This window comes from Tiliqua scincoides, chromosome 9 (genome assembly GCF_035046505.1).
Source record: "Tiliqua scincoides isolate rTilSci1 chromosome 9, rTilSci1.hap2, whole genome shotgun sequence".
Lineage (NCBI taxonomy): Eukaryota > Metazoa > Chordata > Lepidosauria > Squamata > Scincidae > Tiliqua > Tiliqua scincoides.
In genome coordinates, this window is record NC_089829.1 from 1,410,001 (window position 1) to 1,431,488 (window position 21,488).

Below are 21,488 nucleotides of genomic sequence, written 5' to 3' on the forward strand. Positions count from 1 at the left end.
TTCCAGCAAGCTGGAAGTCACCTTCAGATCAGAGACCAGTCCCTCAAATTTGTCTCAATGATGCTCCATAGCATTTGCTGTATTTATGCTGGAGGGATGTTTCCCAAGTTTCCAGACCTTGAGGGAGAGGACAGAATTCAAAGACCACATGGGGGTTGGTTGGTTGGTTGGTGAGGACTCTGGGTCCCAGAGACCCTCACGTAGGTACAGACTCCACTTCTGAAGCAGACATGTTGCATGGATGGGTGCCCTTGCCTTGGCAAACAAGAATGCCCTGTCTTTGTACCATGCAACCATGGTACATCATGGTCACCAAGTAACCAAATTTCATTGGTTATGTGGCACCACAATGTGATCACACCAATGTGATCTCTAACCCCTATAAAAAATGCACACAAGCTGCAGCTGGGAACAATGAATGAGAGAAAAATTAAACAAAATTTAGACCCTCTGTAGGGCTTTAAAGGATTTAATCAGAAATTATCAAGATTGTCTATCTTTGATTACTGCAGCAAGCGGATCTGCTGAACACAGAAGTATCCACAACAGGAATAGAAAACCAAGGCAGGTGGATAGGCTGCTTTAGCTACATTTGACTCAGTTTTGAAGGACCAAAAGTAGAGAGTGTTGCAAAAGCTTTAATAAAAACTGGCTACATTTTCATGTTTATTAGAAAAGTAAACACATTTCCCTCAAGGCAGGTCTTGTGTAGGATTTATTCAGCTTCAAGTGCTTTGACTTTTTCTTTAAGACATGGAGATATCTTGACTTTTTTTTTAGAAAATTAAAATGCATATTAAATAAGATGAGCAGAATATTTTTCCAGATCCAAATATTGAGTTTGGGGAGCACAGACATAGCATCAGATATGCCCCAATTACCGTAGATACTCGCCTATAGGGCAAGAAATTTTACTCCCAAAATCCAGTGCAGACCATCTCCTCATTCTATTTGCAGGTCACTCAGGGGTCAGGGCAGTTCAGGGGTGTTGCGGCAGCCAGGAGAAGCCCAGAGGAGCGGCAGGCTTTGGCCATACTTTGCCTCTCCCAACAGCTCCCTCTTGCAGGGAGACACTTTGCCAGCATGTGACTCGGCAGATAGGCAGGCAGGCAGGCCGCCACTGGGTCTTAAAGCCAGGGTCTAAATCTACAAAGTCAATACAACTACAGATCGGAAAAATCCCCTTTGCTTCCTCCCTCTGGGCTGTTCCATTACACAGAAGGGGGAAATGGCACACAGTACAGCAAAAGCACCTTGTTAATGTCTTCAAAAACAGTGACACAGTTCAGATTCTTTCCCCCCCTTTCAATCAGGCTCCAGGGCAAGATGCAGTTCTTCCTCACAAGCACCTTTCCCTAAGTTTCACCCCCCAAAAAACTTATCCTAGGGAAATTGAACATCCCATGATTTTTGGCTGAGAACCTGCCCTCATCTTATCTATGAGATCCCCTTATAGGCAGGTGTCTACAGTAAGCTTTTCTTGCCACTACTGACTGTAGCACGCTGGCACAGCCCTTCTGGATTACTGGTGGCTGTCATCCCCTGGAAACAAAATGCATCATTCTCAGGGAACTTTGGGGAAAAGTGGTGCTTGCCAGTTCCCCATAACAGCAGCATCACCATCAATTGCCTCCCCTCCCCCCCCAAACATCACCAAAATGACTCTGTCCCCCCTCCACAAGTTTGGCCATCTATGAATGGATCTGTCCCACCTGTTCGAACAGAGACCCTAGCAGGGCAGAGAAAAGAGGAATCATAGAATTGGAAGAGATCTCATAGGTCATCTAGTCCAACCGCCTGCCTTAGGCAGGAAATCTTCTGAGAGTATCTCCAACAGGTGCTTGTGGAGCCTCTGCTTGAAGATCTCCAGTGACGTACAGTCCACCACCTCTCAGCAATCTGTTCCACTGCCAAACTGCCCTGACCATCAGGAATGTTTTCCTGATGTCTAATCAAAATCTCCTCTCTTGCAGTTTGTACCCCTTGGTTCTAGTTCTACTTTCGGAGACAGCTGAGACTAAATTATTCCCTTCTTCCATATGACAGGCCTTTAGGTATTTGAAGAGAGCTCTCCTATCCCCCCTCAGTCTTCTCTTCTCCAGGCTGAATATGCCAAGTTCCCTCAACCTTTCCTCCTGGGGCTTGTCCTCCAGCCCCCGATCTTCCTTGTTGCTCTCTTCTGAACCTGCCCCAGTTTGGCTGCATCTTTCTTAAAGTGGGGAGCCCAGAACTAGACACAGTACTCCAGGTGAGGTCTAACCAGTGCAGAGTAAAGCGGAACCACAACGTCTCCTGACTTGGAAGCTACGGCTCTGTTAATGCAGCTGAAACTGCATTTGCCTTCTTTGCAGCCGCATCACACTGCTGACTCGGGTTCATCCTGCGAGCCACCGCAACTCCAAGGTCCCACTCACATGTAGTGCTGCCAAGCCAGGTAGCTCCCATTTTATACCTGCATCTTTGGTTGTTTTTGCCCAAATGCAGAACTTTGCATTTATCCCTGTTGAACTTCTTATTCATTTCAGCCCAGTACTCCATTTTGTCCAGGACTTCCTGAAGGCTTCCGCTGTCTTCTATTGTGTTTGCTACTCCTCCCAGTTTGGTGTCACCTGCAAATTTGATGAGGCTCCCTTGTATCCCCTCATCCAGGTCACTGATGAAAGGGACATGCCTGCTGTGACTGAACAACTTGCTTATATCTCTTCAATACTATCTCAGTGCAAGGCCGGCCAACGGGGAGAGCACAAATCACTTCAGATGCCTCTTTTAGGTCCCTTTGCACTCAGCAGCAAGGACTCCAAGGAATCCGGACCTGAATTCCACTCACGCCTCCTGCTCTCCCTGTTAAGCCTTGTGATACAGTGCTGCATTTTAATTGCAAATTAACTCCTGAAAGGCCAGGAGAGCAGTGGGGTGGGGAGAGAGGATACAATATTGTCAAAGCAAGATGGGAACAGCATCACCTGAGGAGGTAGGGGAGAACTTCCAGCATTCCTGATGGCTTAGCAGCACTCTTTCCAGCAGGATGGTGGTTGCATCCAAATCTATAGTTCCGAGTGTTCTGGCAGTGGGTAGACTCTGCTACCAACTCTTAAGCTCCCCCCCCCCCCGGGGCCTTTCTCCTCCTGCCTAAAAGCCGGTTCACACAACCATCAGGTTGAGGAGGGCTTTCTAGACATCGCTGCACATCTTGCCTCACCCTGCCTGGGGACAGATTGCTGTGTGCAGCTATTGACATGCCCACGACTGCGCCTTCTCCGAGTGACCACAAAATGTGGAGCAGCTTGTGAGGAAATGTGCCAAACTGCAACCTTGGCTGCAGGCAAACAGCCAACCCCCCAGGAGTGCACCAGATGTCCACTCTAAGAAACAGGGCAGCCAATCACCTGTCCTATATCAACAGGAGGCCCAGGGGAGGCAGCAAGAAGCAGGCAAGGATAACTATGCATTTTTCCAACCCTGACCTTTGTTTAGCCCTCAGGCAGTTCAAGCCCCACCTCTTTCAGTTGCCTCAGAGATCCCCGTGATCTGACCTGGGAGCTGCAGCCAGAGTGCAGGGACTCAACTTGGGCTGCCCATTCCAGGGGGCTCTTCTTAAGAGACAACCCCTCCTGCATGAGAGCAGAAAGGATGCCTGCCATCTGCAGTCTTAGTAAGCAAATATGAAAAAACGTAAAAATGTTTTAAGAATAGCCTGATTAATGGGCTGCTGCTTTAATCAGTCAAGAGCGTTTTAAAAAAAAAAAAAATCAAATCTAACCCATTGGACTGATTAGAGATAGCAGCCATAATTCTTCCACTTATGGGGAGGGGGCTGGCTTTGGATTTTCTGTCCCAAGACCCCAAACTACTGCAAATAGTTACTTAGGGACAGAAAGGTAAGGACTCCCCTCACGGGCACCCTGAGACGCAGACGTAATTAGGAAGAAATCAAACATCCATTACTGAGCGCTGGTTTTAGCAAGGACATCGCTTCCAATTAGAGAGCCCTTCCCCTTCTGCAAAAGAGAGGTGGGGGGACTGCGGATTCTAATGGCAAATAAATATTTTATTGCAAAGACTTAACGCCGCAACGTCGGACTCACCCGAGCGATATATCTCTGTGAATATACATCTTTTAAAAGGCTGGCCCTTCTCTGCAAAGTCTTTATTAATGGCCTGTCTAGTTGGAAAGGATGAGAGCGCTTTAAGTTCAGAAATGCATTAATACTTTCCCCAAAAAAATAAAAATGATCACGTCGGGGAAGAAGAGAAGGAGTGATAAATTTTTTAACCGTGTCCTCCGTTTCTCTCTTTTTTTTTAAAAGAAAAAAAAAATCACACCAAACACTTTACACGAGTAATGCATTTAGTACTAATTACACAATTACTCCATCTTGCAGCTGGAAAAAGTGGGGAAGGGGGAGATCTAAAAGGCTTGGGGGGAGGAAACAGGGAGATTAATGAAGAAATTTACGATGACTTTTCCCTTCGGGCATTTTAACTTTGCAAAGCCGCCTAACCTGGGGAAGGGAGGAAAAGAGGCGCAGCAGGAAGTCTTGTCTGCTGGAGGGAGGGACAAAAATGGGCCCATTTTCCCATTCCTTTTCCTGCCTGACTGCTTCTTGCAGTCAGATGCACCTCGCAGCTCCGCTCTAGCAGAGATGATTCTCTCCTACCCTCCATGGGTAATGGAGCACCCCAAATCAGAATGAGGATTATGTGAGCTCCCTGCATCATTCAGGGGAGTGAAGCTGGCTCATTCTGAAGTAATCGCCTCAGGCAACAGCTTGAAGGAGGCCCACCTCCATCTTTCCACTCACCTCCACCTTTGCTTCTCCCAAAGAAAGAGGGGGATGGAAGCAGAAGAAGGAGACTACTCTAGTCCCCCACTCTCCTCTCCACACTTACTATTCCTTTTTCAGTACAGGTTGAGCCACTTATTTGCAGATTTTCCATCCACGAATTTGGCTCAACATGGTCCTCTGGACTCCCTATGACCCACACTTGGCCCAACCCGAAACCTCCAGAGGCTCCTCTGAGGTCAGTGGAAGCTGCGGGCAGCCTCCATGAGCCTCAGAAAGACCTCTGGAGGTCCTTGAAGGGCACCTCTGGGAAACCTTTTTAGGAACTCTGGAGGCCACTCAATTGGCCTGTGGAGAATGCATGCAACCTCCACAGGCCTCAGAAGAGCCTCCAGAAGCTACTGGAGCACAGCTCCAGTCCGCTCCGGAGAAGTCGACTGAGGCTTTCGGAAGCCTTTCTGAGGCCCGTGGAGGCTGCACACAGTGCCCATGGGCCTCAAAAAGGCCTCTGGAAGTCCTAGAAGGGCACTTTCAGAAAACCGGTCCTCAGAAGCTTCCGATTGAGTTCGGAGCTCAGTGGACCCCAAATTTCGTGTGACTTGGTTTCATGCGAAATTTGGTATTCACGTGGATTCCAGGAACAGAACCTTCCCAAATATCGAGGGTCCATCTGGCAGGAGCCAGGAGAATCTCCTGAGAGAAAGAACAAAGTCCCTCCCCAACCCCCCTTCCTTGCCACGTTCCAGAAGTACCACTCACAGGGTAGAGGCTGCAGCTCATCAGGTCAGCTGCCTGAGGAGGTTGCCAGGACACACAGGCACAGACACTGCACACCTTGCGACAGCAGCAAGGACTTCAACAAGATACTGTTGGGGAGCACACCTGCCCCCCTTAAGCCTCACTTGGCATGTCCAAGGAATGTTGTTTCCCCCACCACTCTGCCTACCTGGCAGGGCAAAGGTGGTCCGCGTGGCAATGTTGATCTCCTGCAAGTGCTCCAGGGTCTCCGTGTGGAAGAGGCGGATGGAGGAGCCCGAGGAGAAGGCCATCCAGACCCCGCTGCCCGCCTTGATCATGTGAGTGACACTGGCTTCCTCTTCTGAGTGGGCCTCAAACGTTTGCTGCATGGGGGCGGGGGGGGGGGAAGAGAGAACAGAAGGGGTGAGCCACGGCAGAGCAGGCTGGAGGTGGAGCGAAAAATAAATAAGCCAGAAGTTCTGCACAGTCCAGAATAAGGAAGGTGTTAGATGTGGATCTTATCTCCTGGCTTCCAGAGCTGAATTTTGAGAAAGGCACTCGGAAGTCTTACAGCTTGTGGGTATGTTGAAAACTATATGCTTGAAACGGGGTGGGGAGAAAGAAGGAAGGGTCAGGGTGCACAATGGGAAGTTAAAGCCACTCTCCAGCTCACCAGTTCTGCAGGTTTCTGGCTTAAGCTGGAGGGAAATTTGCAGTTTTTGAAAGAGAAAATTCATGGCAGGAAAACATGGAGTCAGACACACACAAGTGGCTAAACCGGTAATCATAGCAACACCAAAGAGGCACTAATGGGAAGATGCTCCCAACTGCCTGTCAATCACTAGGACAGCAATTTCATAGACTGGATGCCACGGGATTCTTCAGAGCTTCCGGTCCAAAATAAATTACTGTATTGCATTTGTACCCAGCCTTTTCTCCAAGGAGTTCCATGCAGTGTGGAGGGTTCTTCCCCCTCCACCTTCTCCTCAAAACAGCCCTTCAAAAAAGGCCAGACTGATATAGAACCACTGGTCTCAGGGCTGCCAAGTGAGCACCATGGCTCAGTAGAGATCGGGGACTGGGTCTCCGCAATCCTAGTCCAGCACTAACACCACTAGGCCCCAACAGGCCACCATTTCCGGTTTTTCATAGATTACCACCCTGACAGTTATTCTCCACCGAGAACCTGGGCAGCTGCAGCCAGCCGGTGCCACCCCATGAGCTTGGGTTTTGGGGAGACAAAAGTCACAAAACCTCCACTGTTTTCTCCCTCTTGCTGGGGGGAGGAGTGGGTAATGGACATGGCTTAAATACTAAACCAAGTCAGCAACAGGAACTCGGAATTCAATTTAGAAAATAAAAAAAAGGACACAGGAGGAAATGGATTCTTGTTGTGCTGTTTCCCCAAGAAACAAGACTATCATGTCCCCTCTGGGCTTTTTAAAAGAAAGGGTTTCACTCTGTCAGTCGACCTAGTCTTGCAGGTGGAAGGGAAGGAGAAAACATTTTGACCGGGGAGATGGGACCCTCTGAGATGCAATTACCGAAGAACTTAATTCACTGGCCTATTGGGTTGTAGTTATTTTCTCCTCCAGTCTTTACAGGCCTTCTGGGATTCAGAACCTTTCATAAAACTAAACTTCCAGGCCCTGGGTTACAAGGTACAAGCAGCACTAATGGTGCAAAAAGTGCCCCTGAGCATATGCAAAGTCTCTTTTCCTCAAACACAGAGAACAGTGCCCCTCCCCCGAGGATGCAACAAAGCACCATCTGGGACTCTGGGGCTCCCAGTGTGTCAAACTGGGCCTCTGTGAGAGGAGACTGGAATGTGTGAAAGAGCAACAAGACCTCTGAACATGTGGAGAGTCTCTTGACTGAGGGCCAAACCAGATACGGCTTTTAACATCACATTTGGCCCCAAGTGCATGGTTGTTGTTTTTTTCAGTAAATACTAGCTCTGCAAGCTGGATCAGGACCATGGTACAAGGGTCAGGGGATTTCACCTTTTTCCTCCACTAGGATCTCAATGTGGTGGAGCTTCCTCAGAAAACATGAAGAGTCAAATGACACATTTACAGTTGCACCTAATTTGTTCACCAGAAACTACAGGTCAGCCTGATATCAGGAAAGGGTCTTTTCTCAGCCCTTCCTGAGGCACCAGGGCTTCCCCACTTCGGCCACAGGCTCTCGTGGGAGAGGGGAACACAGCCCTTGGAGACCACTGGGCAAGGTAGTCCCGCAGCCACCAGGTTCGATAGTAGCCACCACCTCAGCTGTCTTCCCAGGAGACCTCCAGCACTCCCCTCCCGCCACTCAACCCCAGAAGATGGAGCTGCTACACCAGGTCAGGCTGCTGCTTCAGCTGGCCCCAAACAGGTCATTCCAAGCAGCTGGACTCTGCCCCGTCTCAGCTGGTTGGAGCTGCCGTGGCCTGAAAGCAAATGCTCCACAAGAGACACCCACCTCCACTGCACCAGTGTGTGCTGCTAAGGCAGGATTCAGCCCTGGAACTACTAGAGAAGGAGGAGGGAGGGAGGGAGGGAAGCTGGTGAACATATCAAGAGGAAAAGGCCCTCCGGGGGCGTAGCTCCTGTGCCAGAGTTGTCATCTTCTCCTGGCTCTGACCTTCTGCTGTGTTACAGATTCTCCCCCGAGGGATGCAGAGGAGGCTGGGCTGCAGGAAAGAAAAGGTGCACAGTACTGGCAGCCAGAGAGGTGATGGCACTTGGAGGGTTGCAAAACAGCATGATCCAAGGATGTGTTCAAGGTTGAGAGACTCAAGGAGGAACGCAAACCCCACCCGGCTGCTTCACTGAGCTCCCAGACCTGCTGCTCAGGTCTTAATCCTGCTTTTACTTAGGTGGATCATCACCTGAGAGTTTCCGTGGTCAGCCAGTCCAAGTGCATGGCCAGGTTTTGGTCTGCCAAAATAGGGGCCAAGGGGCCAAGGCATGACTGCAATAGGATATCCATCTGCTGGGGTCTAGGGATCCACCTGCACTTTTGCAGAGAGGGTGGGGTTGAGAGAAGGGCTGCTCAACTTGCTTATGAGTGCCCAGGTAAGTGGGGGGGGGGAAGAGAGCTGAGACATGAGAGGAGTGGGGCTGGGTGGGCCTAAGGTCAGGACCTCACAAGGAAGATGCACACCTGGGGGATTCCTGTTGTCAGGGCACACTTCCAAAAAGAGCAGAAGAGCTGCCACAAGCAGCAACACAGGGCTCTTCCAGCAGGCCTGGCAGCCCCACCCTCTTTGGCGGGGTCCTGGCTAATCCAGGAAGCCCCCAGCCAGGATCTCAGGAGCCACATCTAGTAAAGGAAGGTCCAACGGTGGCCATTCTTGATCTTTGGGCGGGGGGATGTCCCCAGCTTGGGACAAGGGGCGTATCTTTAAGTCCCAGACCTAGCCGGTCCAAGGATGGGGTAAATCTGATCATAGCTGTATTGGAAGTCCCCACTAGGGGGAGCAGACTCTTCCTGGTCCTGTCCTGTGTTCGACCGTGTGTCCCCCCAACCTGGGAGGATACCATTTCCCATTAACATGGCTAACCAGCCACGTCAGAGAGGCTGTGAAGGGCAAGGAAGCTTCCTTCCGTAAGTGGAAGTCTTGCCCTAATGAGGAGAATAAAGAGGAACAAACTGTGGCAAAAGAAATGTAAGAAGGTGATAGGGGAGGCCAAGCGAGACTATGAGGAACGCATGGCCAGCAACATTAAGGGGAATAATAAAACCGTCTTCAAATATGTTAGAAGCAGGAAACCCGCCAGAGAAGCGGTTGGCCCTCTGGATGGTGAGGGAGGGAAAGGGGAGATAAAAGGAGACTTAGAGATGGCAGAGAAATTAAATGAGTTCTTTGCATCTGTCTTCATGGCAGAAGACCTCGGGCAGATACCGCTGCCCGAACGGCCCCTCCTAACCGAGGAGTTAAGTCAGATAGAGGTTAAAAGAGAAGATGTTTCAGACCTCATTGATAAATTAAAGATGAATAAGTCACCGGGCCCTGATGGCATCCACCCAAGAGTTATTAAGGAACTGAAGAATGAAGTTGCAGATCTCTTGACTAAGGTATGCAACTTGTCCCTCAAAATGGCCACGGTGCCAGAAGATTGGAGGACAGCAAATGTCACACCTATCTTTAAAAAGGGAAAGAGGGGGGGACCCGGGAAACTATAGGCCGGTCAGCCTAACATCCATACCGGGTAAGATGGTGGAATGCCTCATCAAAGATAGGATCTCAAAACACATAGATGAACAGGCCTTGCTGAGGGAGAGTCAGCATGGCTTCTGTAAGGGTAAGTCTTGCCTCATGAACCTTATAGAATTCTTTGAAAAGGTCAACAGGCATGTGGATGTGGGAGAACCCGTGGACATTATATATCTGGACTTTCAGAAGGCGTTTGACACGGTCCCTAACCAAAGGCTACTGAAAAAACTCCACAGTCAGGGAATTAGAGGACAGGTCCTCTCATGGATTGAGAACTGGTTGGAGGCCAGGAAGCAGAGAGTGGGTGTCAATGGGCAATTTTCACAATGGAGAGAGGTGAAAAGCAGTGTGCCCCAAGGATCTGTCCAGGGACCGGTGCTTTTCAACCTCTTCATAAATGACCTGGAGACAGGGTTGAGCAGTGAGGTGGCTAAGCTTGCAGACGACACCAAACTTTTCCGAGTGGTGAAGACCAGAAGTGATTGTGAGGAGCTCCAGAAGGATCTCTCCAGACTGGCAGAATGGGCAGCAAAATGGCAGATGTGCTTCAGTGTCAGTAAGTGTAAAGTCATGCACATTGGGGCAAAAAATCAAAACTTTAGATATAGGCTGATGGGTTCTGAGCTGTCTGTGACAGATCAGGAGAGAGATCTTGGGGTGGTGGTGGACAGGTCTATGAAAGTGTCGACCCAATGTGCGGCGGCAGTGAAGAAGGCCAATTCTATGCTTGGGATCATTAGGAAGGGTATTGAGAACAAAACGGCTAATATTATAATGCCGTTGTACAAATCTATGGTAAGGCCACACCTGGAGTATTGTGTCCAGTTCTGGTCGCCGCATCTCAAAAAAGACATAGTGGAAATGGAAAAGGTGCAAAAGAGAGCGACTAAGATGATTACGGGGCTGGGGCACCTTCCTTATGAGGAAAGGCTACGGCAATTGGGCCTCTTCAGCCTAGAAAAGAGACGCTTGAGGGGGGACATGATTGAGACATACAAAATTATGCAGGGGATGGACAGAGTGGATAGGGAGATGCTCTTTACACTCTCACATAACACCAGAACCAGGGGACATCCACTAAAATTGAGTGTTGAGCGGGTTAGGGCAGACAAAAGAAAATATTTCTTTACTCAATGTGTGGTCGGTCTGTGGAACTCCTTGCCACAGGATGTGGTGCTGGCGTCTAGCCTCGACGCCTTTAAAAGGGGATTGGACAAGTTTCTGGAGGAAAAATCCATTACGGGGTACAAGCCATGATGTGTATGCGCAACCTCCTGATTTTAGAAATCGGTTATGTCAGAATGCCAGATGCAAGGGAGGGCACCAGGATGAGGTCTCTTGTTATCCAGTGTGCTCCCTGGGCCATTTGGTGAGCCGCTGTGAGATACAGGAAGCTGGACTAGATGGGCCTATGGCCTGATCCAGTGGGGCTGTTCTTATGTAACATAAAAACAGCCCTGCTGGATCAGACCAAAGGCCCATCTAGTCCAGCTTCCTGTATCTCACAGCGGCCCATCAAATGCTTCAGGAGCACACAAGACAACAAAACGCAACCTGTGTCCTGGTGCCCTCCCCTGCATCTGGCACTCTGATGTATTCAGCGGAGGTTCTGTCCAACTCTGCAGCTGGCAGGGCACAGTCCATCTAGCTCAGCCATTTTCAACCATTGTGCCGCAGGAGTTTGGGGAGGGTCGTTTATTTGTAGGCCCTTGGAGAATGTGAGCCCCCCACTGGCAGCGCAAAGTGGCTTGTCAAGTGTCAAGAAACCATAGATGTGCCTAGTCAATTTTAGCACCTTGTCAGTGTGCCGTAAGATGAAAGAGGCTGAAAAGCACTGATGGAGCCGAATGTTGTCAGCACTGACAGCAACACCCCACTAAGGTTTCAGACATTTGTCCCTCCCCACCTGAAACCTTAGGCATGGACAGCGTAGGTTTCAGCACTGAGTGACTGGCCCAATCCTCCCCTCCCCTCACTCACTGCCTTTCTACTTCAGGGACTTGCCTCTTCTCCAGCTGTGGAGAACCAGGCCTCACAGCACTCAGAGTTGGGTGCCCAGCAGCTGGCCTTGGGCAGATGAAGGGTGCCAACTTCAGATCACGCTCTCAGGCACCTTTCCTTCCCAGGCCCGAGAACCCACCTTCCCACCTGCCTGTGAACCAACCAAGCCCACCAACTCTTCCCTCCCTCTTCCCTTCCCCTTGGACCAGGTTCCACCTTGCAGCATCTCTGCTGGAAGCAGCAATCCTTTTATTACGTGCCTTATAAAACCCCAAGTATGATATTGAAATCGCTGACACAACCCGCAGCACCAGCGGCATTTATGTACCTCGAAATGTCTGTATAAAAAACAGAGCTCTCATAAATTCAGTCAGGCCGCAGGGGAGGCATAGAAAGTCATATTCCTATTGATGAGGCATCAAACTTGGTATGACAGGCAGTGCCAAGAAAAGCTGGTGCCAACATCCAGGAAAACAGAGGCAGGACTGTGCAGTCAAGAGGGTGGGAGGAACTTTTAGCGCGCCAGTCAGAGCTGAAACAGCAGCTGCCTCTTCCTCGCTTCTGCTGTGCCTGGGAGCGCCCCCTTCAGGCCGTAGGTTGCTTTGCACAACTGCATTCCTTGCCCACGGAAAGCCAGCATGTCAGGCAGAGAGCTAAAGGAATGAGTAAGTGAAGCAGGGCCCCAGTAACTGGAGCCAAGACAAGAGGCAGCCTTGGACCGTGACTCAGCGCACAAGACAGGTGTGTTCCACTTCAAGAATGGAGGAGGTCAAGCCTCATCTCCAGTCCCTGCCGGAATGGGCAAAGGGCCTTTCTGCCCAAATGGCTCATCAGAGCTTAGCCCCAGGACCCGTTTTCAGCAGATGGACTCAGCCCAGCCATCACAGACACAGCGTGCCTCAGAGCCCAGAATTTCTGGCTCCAAGCCCCTGACCCATCCTCTGCCACCCAGGGTCTTTCTAGAGCTGGCCGTCCTGCAGGGGGCGATTGGTAATCATGGAAGTTCACGTGGGGCCCTGCTCCACCTGCAATGCAATGCTTTGCCCTACTTTGCCAACAGACCTTTCATCAAAAGGAACCTTCATTTGCTCTTTGAAATAATGGAAAACAGCTTTTGCATTATTTCTTTCACCATTTGGAAAATGGTCTGCTTTTTTATTTTCCAATTGCGCTTCTCGCTTTTAGGCTAGAAATGACTATTGATATTCTTTCCGTTGATACCTTTGCTGAATTTTATTTTATTTTTCTTCTCCCATCCAATCCCAGAAATCAATGTTCCATCACGCCACCTCTCTCTGGCACCAACACCTGGAGAGAACCTGACCAGATTTCCAAAGTAAGGAAACACACCAGCGTTAAACAATTAAGCCCAGCATTTCCCTTTAGAGAGATGCAAGAACAATCTGCGGTGTGTCCCACCTCTTGTGGGCAACAAACTTTCCTTCCTTTGTCTGCCGCCACCACCTATTTTGGATACAGTGCTTTAAATCTGAAAAATACTTGGCCATTCAGGCAGGCGTCTCTTACACTCATTTTACAGGCGGTGAAACAACCCGAGGCCAGATGGACAAGTCACTGGCAGAGGGGAAATGTGGCCCTCGAACAGCAGCTATGGAAAACATCAGAAGGGATGACTTTGTGTGGCACTCGAAGGCGCTGCTATGTGTCCATTTAATTAGCACCCACCCACACACCTCCACTTTAAAACACACTGAAATGGATAAAGCTCTGATTCGCCAACAGCCCCACAATCTCCAAACCTCAAAAGCAATGCTGGAAAAATCTGCGCGCGCACACTCCCACTCCACCCCAAATTACCAGTACTCCAAATGCATTGTCCAGGCACTGCTCTCAGACAGGTTTCATGTTGTTCAGTCATTAAGTCGTGCCTGACTCTTTGTGGCCCCAGGGACCACAGCACGCCTTCCTGTCTACCACTAACTTCCAAAGTTTGTCCAAATTCATGTTCGTTGCCTCGGTGACACTAACCATCTCCTCCTCTGCCGTCCCCTTCTTGTTTTGCCTTCAATTTTTTCCTGGCATCAGGGTCTTCTAAAGAGTCCTCCCTTCTCATGAGATGACCAAGGTATCTAAGGTTCAACTTCAATATCTGTCCTTCCAAAGAATAGTCAGGGTTGATTTCTTGTAGGATTGATTGATTTGCTCTCCTTGCAGTCCAGGGGACTCTCAAAAGTCCTCTCTAATTCCATAATGCAAAAGCATTTATTCTTCAGCGGTCAGCCCTCCTTATGGTCCAGCTCTCACAGCCAATCACCACTAATGGGCTTGAGTATCAAAAGGCTTCATGGGTGTTCTGCAGTTACAGAGCTCACCCCACACTACACACCACCACCCTGGCGGAGGTCAGGTGCCAAAGAGACCCAGCAGCTGCCTGCTACCACTGCAAGAAGCTCCCTTCCTCAGCAATACTCTGCAGGTTTTCTGGCTCCAATCCCCAAAGTACGTCCTCTCCACCCACCCAGCCTGATAACCTTCACCAGGGGGTGCACTATACACCTTCCTCAAGGTGTTGCAATAAGCAGCCATCCATCATCTCCACTGGCTAATTAATTGATAAATTGGTCTGGAGCCAGGCTTGTAATATGGCTAAGTGATCTTTAATCATGAGACAGCCCCGTACTCCCGTCACCCTCATCCTGGAGATCAGCAACCGGGTGATCATTGCCTGGTTACACAGGTAGCTGCCTTATCACAGCCGGGGTTCAGGGAGATTGGTATAACACCCCCCTCCCCGCCTAGGTGGGAGCTGGCAGCAGCTCTCCAGGGCTTCAGGACTGTTCCCCAAAACCACCTTGTGATGCTGCCAGGAATAGGACTTGGCTGGGCCTCCAATGTGCAAATTAGGGACTTGGCCACCATGACACAGCCTCACTCCCAAGACTGCAGCCCCTGCTGGGTGAAGGCCCCGAAGTTTGCATTCCAGATGGAACAGACCACGCTGGCCAGATGTTTCATGCAGCAGCAACAATGGCCTGCCTTATAGACGGCTGCAAGGATTGCAGTGAGATAACAGATGGGAAGCCTTTTGAATGCTGCGATCAAAGGAAGAATTTTGCTCCAAGATGACTCCATCCCACCTTTCTTGTCTTATCAAGGAAACCCAAGGCAGCTTGCAAAAAAAACAAAAAAAACCCCTCAAAATACAACCCAACAGAAGAACAAATGATTGAAAATGCTGCATAAGGCAACCCCCCCCCCGCCACAGCCAATACACCCCTCCCCACTGTTGCCCAGCGATCCAAAGCAGGAGTCACCAAGGCCCTGCTCCTAGCAAGGTGCTCTTCACACCTCTGAAGACTGGAACAAGGTCAGAGGGGGAGGCCAGAGCATACAGAGAGGGGACCATCCTTGGGGGGGCAGCAGGTCCCAAACTCTTTAGGATGTTCAAGGCTTTAACCAGCACCTTGAATTACGCCTGCAAACATGCATATAGCCCATACAATTCACAAAGAATCACGGCCACTGGTTGTCCTGGAGGGAGGTGGCAACACGCTAAGTTTCTTCAGGCACGGGGACCCCCATGTAAAGCAGCTCCCTCTCAGCTTCTGAACCAGTTGGAAGCCATTCGCCTTCCTGAATGGCTCTGAAGGCAAAGGGAAGGGGTCGCTTTAAACGGGTGCCCCGGCACCTGAAGAAACTTAGCATTTTGCACCCCCTCCAGGAACGCCAGTGATCAGGATCATGTGATCTTGCCAAGCAGCCTGGTTAATAACCCAGCTGCAGAAGTTTGCAGTAACTGAAGCCTCCAGAACTGAGTATGCAGGAAAAACCAAAAAACACAAGGCTTTGTTGCCACCTTTCTGAATCTGCAGGTTTGAAGTGGGGTAAAAATGTTGGCCTTGCCATTCAGAAGAAGCAGGCAGGAGCTGTTTGCTCCCAGAAGCCCAGCAGAGAAGCAAATAGTCGTCTCTTCGAAGGCTGGAGCCAGTGAAAGGTTGGGCTGTTCTGCCTCGTGAAATAATCAGTTCCAGGCAGGAAGAGGGAGATCTGGGTCGGGCCAGCTCCAAGGACAAAAGCGATTATGCTTGATGGGCGTCCTCCCTCTTTCCTCAATGGAAGCAAAACTCACACCCCCCCCCCCCCCACCACAGACATCACACTCTAAATAATAAAGCAACTCTGCACTGGTTAGATTCACATGTAGGAGAGAGGTGGTGGTGGTTCACAGGGCAAGAGTTTTTGCCTACACAGCCAATATGCCTCAACTGTATCCCATACAAAGGCAATCCCTGGCTCAGTTCTTCCCAACCACCTTATCAGTTGGAAATATGCCCGATATACAGATGGGACATTCAAGGCAAAAATGCAAATGCTTTCCCTCCAGGGTTTAAGAACACAAGAACAGCCCCGCTGGATCAGGCCATAGGCCCATCTACTCCAGCTTCCTGTATCTCACAGCGGCCCACCAAATGTCTCAGGGAGCACACCAGACAACAAGAGATCTGCATCCTGGTACTCTCCCCTGCATCTGGCATTCTGATGTAGCCCATTTCTAAAATCAGGAGGTTGCGCATGCACATCAAGGCTTGTAACCCGTAATGGATTTTTCCTCCAGAAACTTGTCCAATCCCCTTTCAAACGCACCTAGGCCAGATGCCATCACCACATGCTGTGGCAAGGAGTTCCACTGACCAACCACACACTGAGTAAAGAAATAACCCTGAGTAAAGAAATAGGGCCCAACCTCGCTGGGGACTCACAAGCTGCTGGGGGTGGGCATGATAAGGCAGAGCACACATTCTGACCATCCAGAGCACTGGGGCAGAGGGGCAGCACCTGCCAGCCTAAGAATTAAGCTCTGCTGCCCCACCCCACGACATAGCAAAGCCTGAGCAAAACCAACCCCTGACACATGAGATCAAGCATGAGAATCTGACAAGACTTCACAAGATGAAAATGTGCATCCCACCCAGCTTCCAGATTCCAACAGGTGTTTCTGACTGCTGATCAGCCAGGCCTGAAGCAATGGCCCTCCTTTGCTGCTTACCCCCAGCACCTGGCATTCAGAGGTACACTGCCTTTGCACATGGAGGTTCAATTACATTGGAAAAGTGAATGGCTATCATCACACCTTGTGGCAATGAATTCCACAGATTAAAATGATGTAGTGCACAAAGAGATCCCTCCTTGAATGCAACACCAATCGAAATCTTTGCAGGATTCCCAAGTTCCAGAATTTAAAAAGAGCAGGAAGTTTTTCTCTCCACTGTTTCCACACTCTGAAAGGCCTGATTAACCCTCAAAACCCGCACCTCACAACTTAATAATATCTTCTCTAAACTAAAAAGTGCACTCCCACACTGTAGCCGTTTCCTGCAAGGAAGGTCCCCCTCGATTCTCTCTGTTGCCCCTTTTCTAACCATACACTCTCCTCTCCAGAACAGAGAGTGGCCAGAACGAACAATTGTCGAGAAAGCCTGTGCACTGCAAAGCTGGGAGGTGTGACCAAAGGAACAAGCACCTCCCACACCCCACTGGAGATGCAGTGACACCAGTCCCTGTCCTGCCCTGCAAGGTCCCCAATTGTATTTTGCTCCCATCCGCTACCTGACCTCCAAGTCGTGAGCTGGCACAGTCCAAGCAGCCCCACAGTGGGCAGCACGTCCACCTCATGAATAAAAGAACGGAAATGCTCCGGCTGACATGGCACCAGCAGGACTGGTCAACCGAGAAATTTGCAGTCGATGAAGACACAAGCGTGCCCACACCCTTCTCTGCAGTGGCTGCTGCTTCAGCTGGGGCGGGGGGGGGGAGGGACGACACTTGGGTGGAAGCCCAAGAAATGCCCTGTTCCCTGTGATTTTGCAGCCAGGCACCAGCTGAATGCTGTAAGAGCGCCACACAGTGGCCAGCCTGGAGGAACTGCAGGAGCAGTGGGCCTTCAGCACAGGCTGCAGAGCTCTCACCCCATTTCCAGCAGAACGTGCAGCGCCATGCGGGGGCTTTTATTTCTCTGGCTACATTTCAGGTGAAAAGCGGAACAATGATTCTTCCCACCCTCACTGTGCTTATTTGTTTGCAATGTTTATAGCCCGTCTTTCCAAACAGCGCTCAAGGCACCTAACCACATAAGCAGTCAAGCAGAGAGCCAGGTCTTGGAGCGGAGAGGCAGCTGCTGCATTTAAGTGGGGCCTGGTGGACAGAGGATCACAGTGAGGCAGTGGAGACAAGAGGAAAGCTTGCAGCAGGCAATGCGAGAGACAACTCGAGTGCAGGTCAGAGTATTTCCAGAGAGAAGTGAGGCATCCTCAGGAGAACCTCAGTTTCAGAAACTTGCTCTTAGAACATCAGGAGAGTTCTGCCAGATCAGGCCCAAGGGGGCCCATTTGACCCACCCTCCTGCTTCCCACAGTGGCCCACCAGCTGCCTCCGGGACGCCCACAAGCAAGAGGGCAAGACAGACTTTTCTCCAACTGCAAAGGAGGCTTTTCTCCCACCATTCTGCTCTCCTTGGCACCTTAATGAGCTGCCCATTTTTAAGGCTGGTGGACAAGGTTCAGGCCACCCACGATGGTCACTATGCCCAGGACTCTACCCCATAGGGTCTTGCCAAGGGCGTTCCCACCCACTGCCCAGAAAGTAGCAAGGAGAGGAGTGACCTACCTGCGCTTTCAGACTTGCAGCATCAAACACGGTGACCTGGTTTCCACAGCTGGCCCACACAGCGTCGTCTAAGGTCAACAGTGTCCGGATGGCTGCCAGCCCCACTGTCAGGCAGGTGGGCTCTGTGGCCACGTCCCAGAAGCCCCCTGTGGCAAGACGAGGGAAAGGGCAGTCAGGCAGAGACCGGCAGAAAGGGGCAAGGCATCTTTTCGTGTCCAGGGCAGTTAGTGTGGCAGAAAGAAAGAAAAATAAGGCACATCCACTAGGGCCAAAGTTTTGTGTGGTTTTTCCCAGGACTCAATGGGAAGATAACAGCCCACACACACACACACAAAAGGTGTGAGATGAGTCACCATCACCAGACCTGCAACAGAGGATTCAGCGGGACAGCTCAGAGCAGGATGTTGCACTCCTGCTCATACCAAAGCCTCTCGCGCTCTTTGCAGAAACTGCCCCAACACCCAGTTCGTGTCAATCCACCCACACAACCAGCTTCAGACTAGCCATGCTGTGACATCACAGAAGCCCAACCAATGCCAGGAGGAAAAAGGCTTCCCAAGCAAGAGGCAGGCAACTCACAGAAACATGTTCTCAGCCTGCTGAACACAGAATTTATTACGTATCATTTCTGTAACGTTTGTCAGAGTACAAGGCTATTGGTTGTTCTCATCTCATTTATCGCCACAACCAGCCCTGCAAGAGGCAGGCTGTCAACTCATCCACTGGATCAAACGCGCAAGGGGAAAATGTCTGGGAGGAGAGCAGCGACACTCTGACACTGGGAGGGGGTGATTCGCAGTGCAAAATGTTGCATGTGGGAGAACATCCCTCCCCTCCCCAAACACACTTCTCAAGTCTGCCCAGTTGCTAAGGGGAGCAGCAAATTCAATGAAACAACAGATGGGGAACGTTGCCCCAGCAGCTTGGGTGATGTGGTACCACTTTGTATTTTGTATGCCATTTCCAGCTACACCCAGCTTCTGCAGAACAGACCGACCCATTCCAAAACCCCAAGTGGGCTGCTCCTGGCTCTTAAAGTGAAACAAAGAGCCAGAATGAAGACTCCCTGCCCCCTAGACTGGGCCACAGCACAGCACCCCATGGGGAGCGGTGAGCTTCCCTTCATCAGCGTGCTGGTGGGACCCACCACTACACCCCATGGAAAACGCAGAAAATAGGTTGGACCCAGAAGAGAAAGCCAGCTTTGGGGGCCTGCAGAGATGCACTCAGGCCATGTCTTGCAACCCCACTCCCATTCTGGTGAGAGATGCAGCCTTCCCAGTTGTTCTGGGCTATGAGCCATTTGCACACAACGTTGCTCGGCTGTCCCCACGACGAAACTACCTCCCTGGAGCAGTTTTCCAAGTGCTAAGAACGTAGGGTGAAAAAGAGTGCTCAGTTGGCTACATTCACTGCAATTCATTCCCCACTTTCCAGGCAACACTGGCTCCCAAAATAGCTTACAGCTAAAAAATCACAACAGGTAAATAGATATTTTTCTGCTCCTCAGCGGTTGATGCGATACCGCAGGTGCCAGGATCTTCCCTCCAGAGGTGGGAGTAGAAAGAGTTGTAGGTGGAACTGGCTGCCACAAGAAGGTCACTAGCTAGGATGGCTTTAAAGGGAGATTGGGCACATTCAGGGAGAAGAAGGCTACTGGTCCGGACGGCGGTGTTCAGCCTCCACCTTTGGAGGCAGTATATCTGTGATTGCCAGCTGCTGGGACCAAGCAACAGCAGGAAGCCTGCTTGTAGACTTCCTGGCTGCACCTGGCTGGATAGTGCATGCAGGATGCCAGGTTCAATGAACCCACTTTAGTCAGATCCAGCAGGGCTCATTTTGGGGTCTTGTGGATGGATGATGCAGATGCTAGCAGCACACAGAAGCAGCCCTTCTGCTGGTCTGCAAGGCTCAAATGCCCCAGGCAGTGGCCAAAATAAAAACAAAACAGGCAAAACATGAAAGGCAAAAGAATGAGGGGATCAGCATTGCATGGGGGGAGTTGCTGTAACATCTGAGGAGCAGACAGGGAAAGGCTGAGCACATCCACGGCTGGCAGCCCTGTGTTACAACAGGAAGCAAATATGCATAGCCTTGCCTCACACCTACCCCAAAACAACACTGGAATTGGGGTGCTGGAAGACAGACAGGGACACGAGGACTGCAGACAATAATGCAGGCATGTCAAGGATTCCCCTTCCTGAATGGAATGCTTAAAAAATCCTGCCACCCTCCTCTATTAAGGCAAATCCTTGCCGCAAAAAAGCCACTGCGGCAACGGGAAGGGACTGAGCTCTCCTGTCCCAGAATGTCCTGAGTTGTCGGCCCTGCTAGCAAGCAGCTCCACCTAGCTTTGAAAGAAAGCCTGCCAAATTCTGCCCCTGGCTCCACAACCGGCTGCAGAAGCAAAGGCAAGATGGGAGCAGACTTGAAACACTAGCCAAAGCCTCGCGCTCAGAAGAGAGGTGGGAGGAAGCTTCCAGCACCACTCCTTCCACTGCTCCCACCTGCATGACGAAAATGGCACAAACACACACACAGACCTGGGACTCTTCATGGGCCTCAGTGGGGCTCTCTCCAGCCAAACATCAGAGTGACCCCACATGTCACCACCCTTGTCCAAAACATGCCAGCATGCATCTATTTTTACAACTCCCATTCACAGGATGAACTCAGTAAGTGATGGACAAGGCCCCAGCTGGAAACTCTGGGAGAGATGCTGCCAGTCAGCGCAGGCACTAGTGACCTGGGTGGTCTAAGGGGCTGACTGAGCTTCTTGCTACGGTGGGGGGAGAACCACAGTTCACTGTCAAGGCACCTGCTGTGCAGGCAGATGACCCCAGGTTCACGATCCAGCATCAGGAGTTGCTCTCCAGGAGCAGAACAGAGAAAGAACTTTCCCTTTTGGAGTCCCTGGAGAGCCACTGCCAGCCAGAGCGGGCAATGGATCGGCTCCCCACAGGGCAGCGCCCCATGTTCTGCTTGGTGTGGGTCTGGCCCTGGAAGTGGGACCTCAGTGCAGCCCTCAATCCTCTCCTGCCTCCTCACTCAAAGAGGGAGAAAGGCAGTGACAAGATCCCCTCTGCACCACCATTCAGCACTCCGGATCAGGTGACCAGTTGATCAGGTAGCTTTCAAAG

General features: G+C 50.7%; 1 protein-coding gene across 22 annotated transcripts in view; it reads right to left on the reverse strand.

Moving 5' to 3' along the window:
• ARHGEF10L (Rho guanine nucleotide exchange factor 10 like) overlaps positions 1-21,488 on the reverse strand; it is a 100,214-nt gene that overhangs the window by 4,121 nt on the left and 74,605 nt on the right. For all 22 annotated transcript variants that reach the window (XM_066637842.1, XM_066637836.1, XM_066637857.1 and 19 more), the window contains 2 exons: positions 18,349-18,494; positions 5,731-5,905 (listed from right to left, as the gene is read on the reverse strand). In XM_066637842.1, the coding sequence (XP_066493939.1) occupies positions 5,731-5,905; positions 18,349-18,494 (321 nt within the window). The remainder of the gene's footprint in view (positions 1-5,730; positions 5,906-18,348; positions 18,495-21,488) is intronic.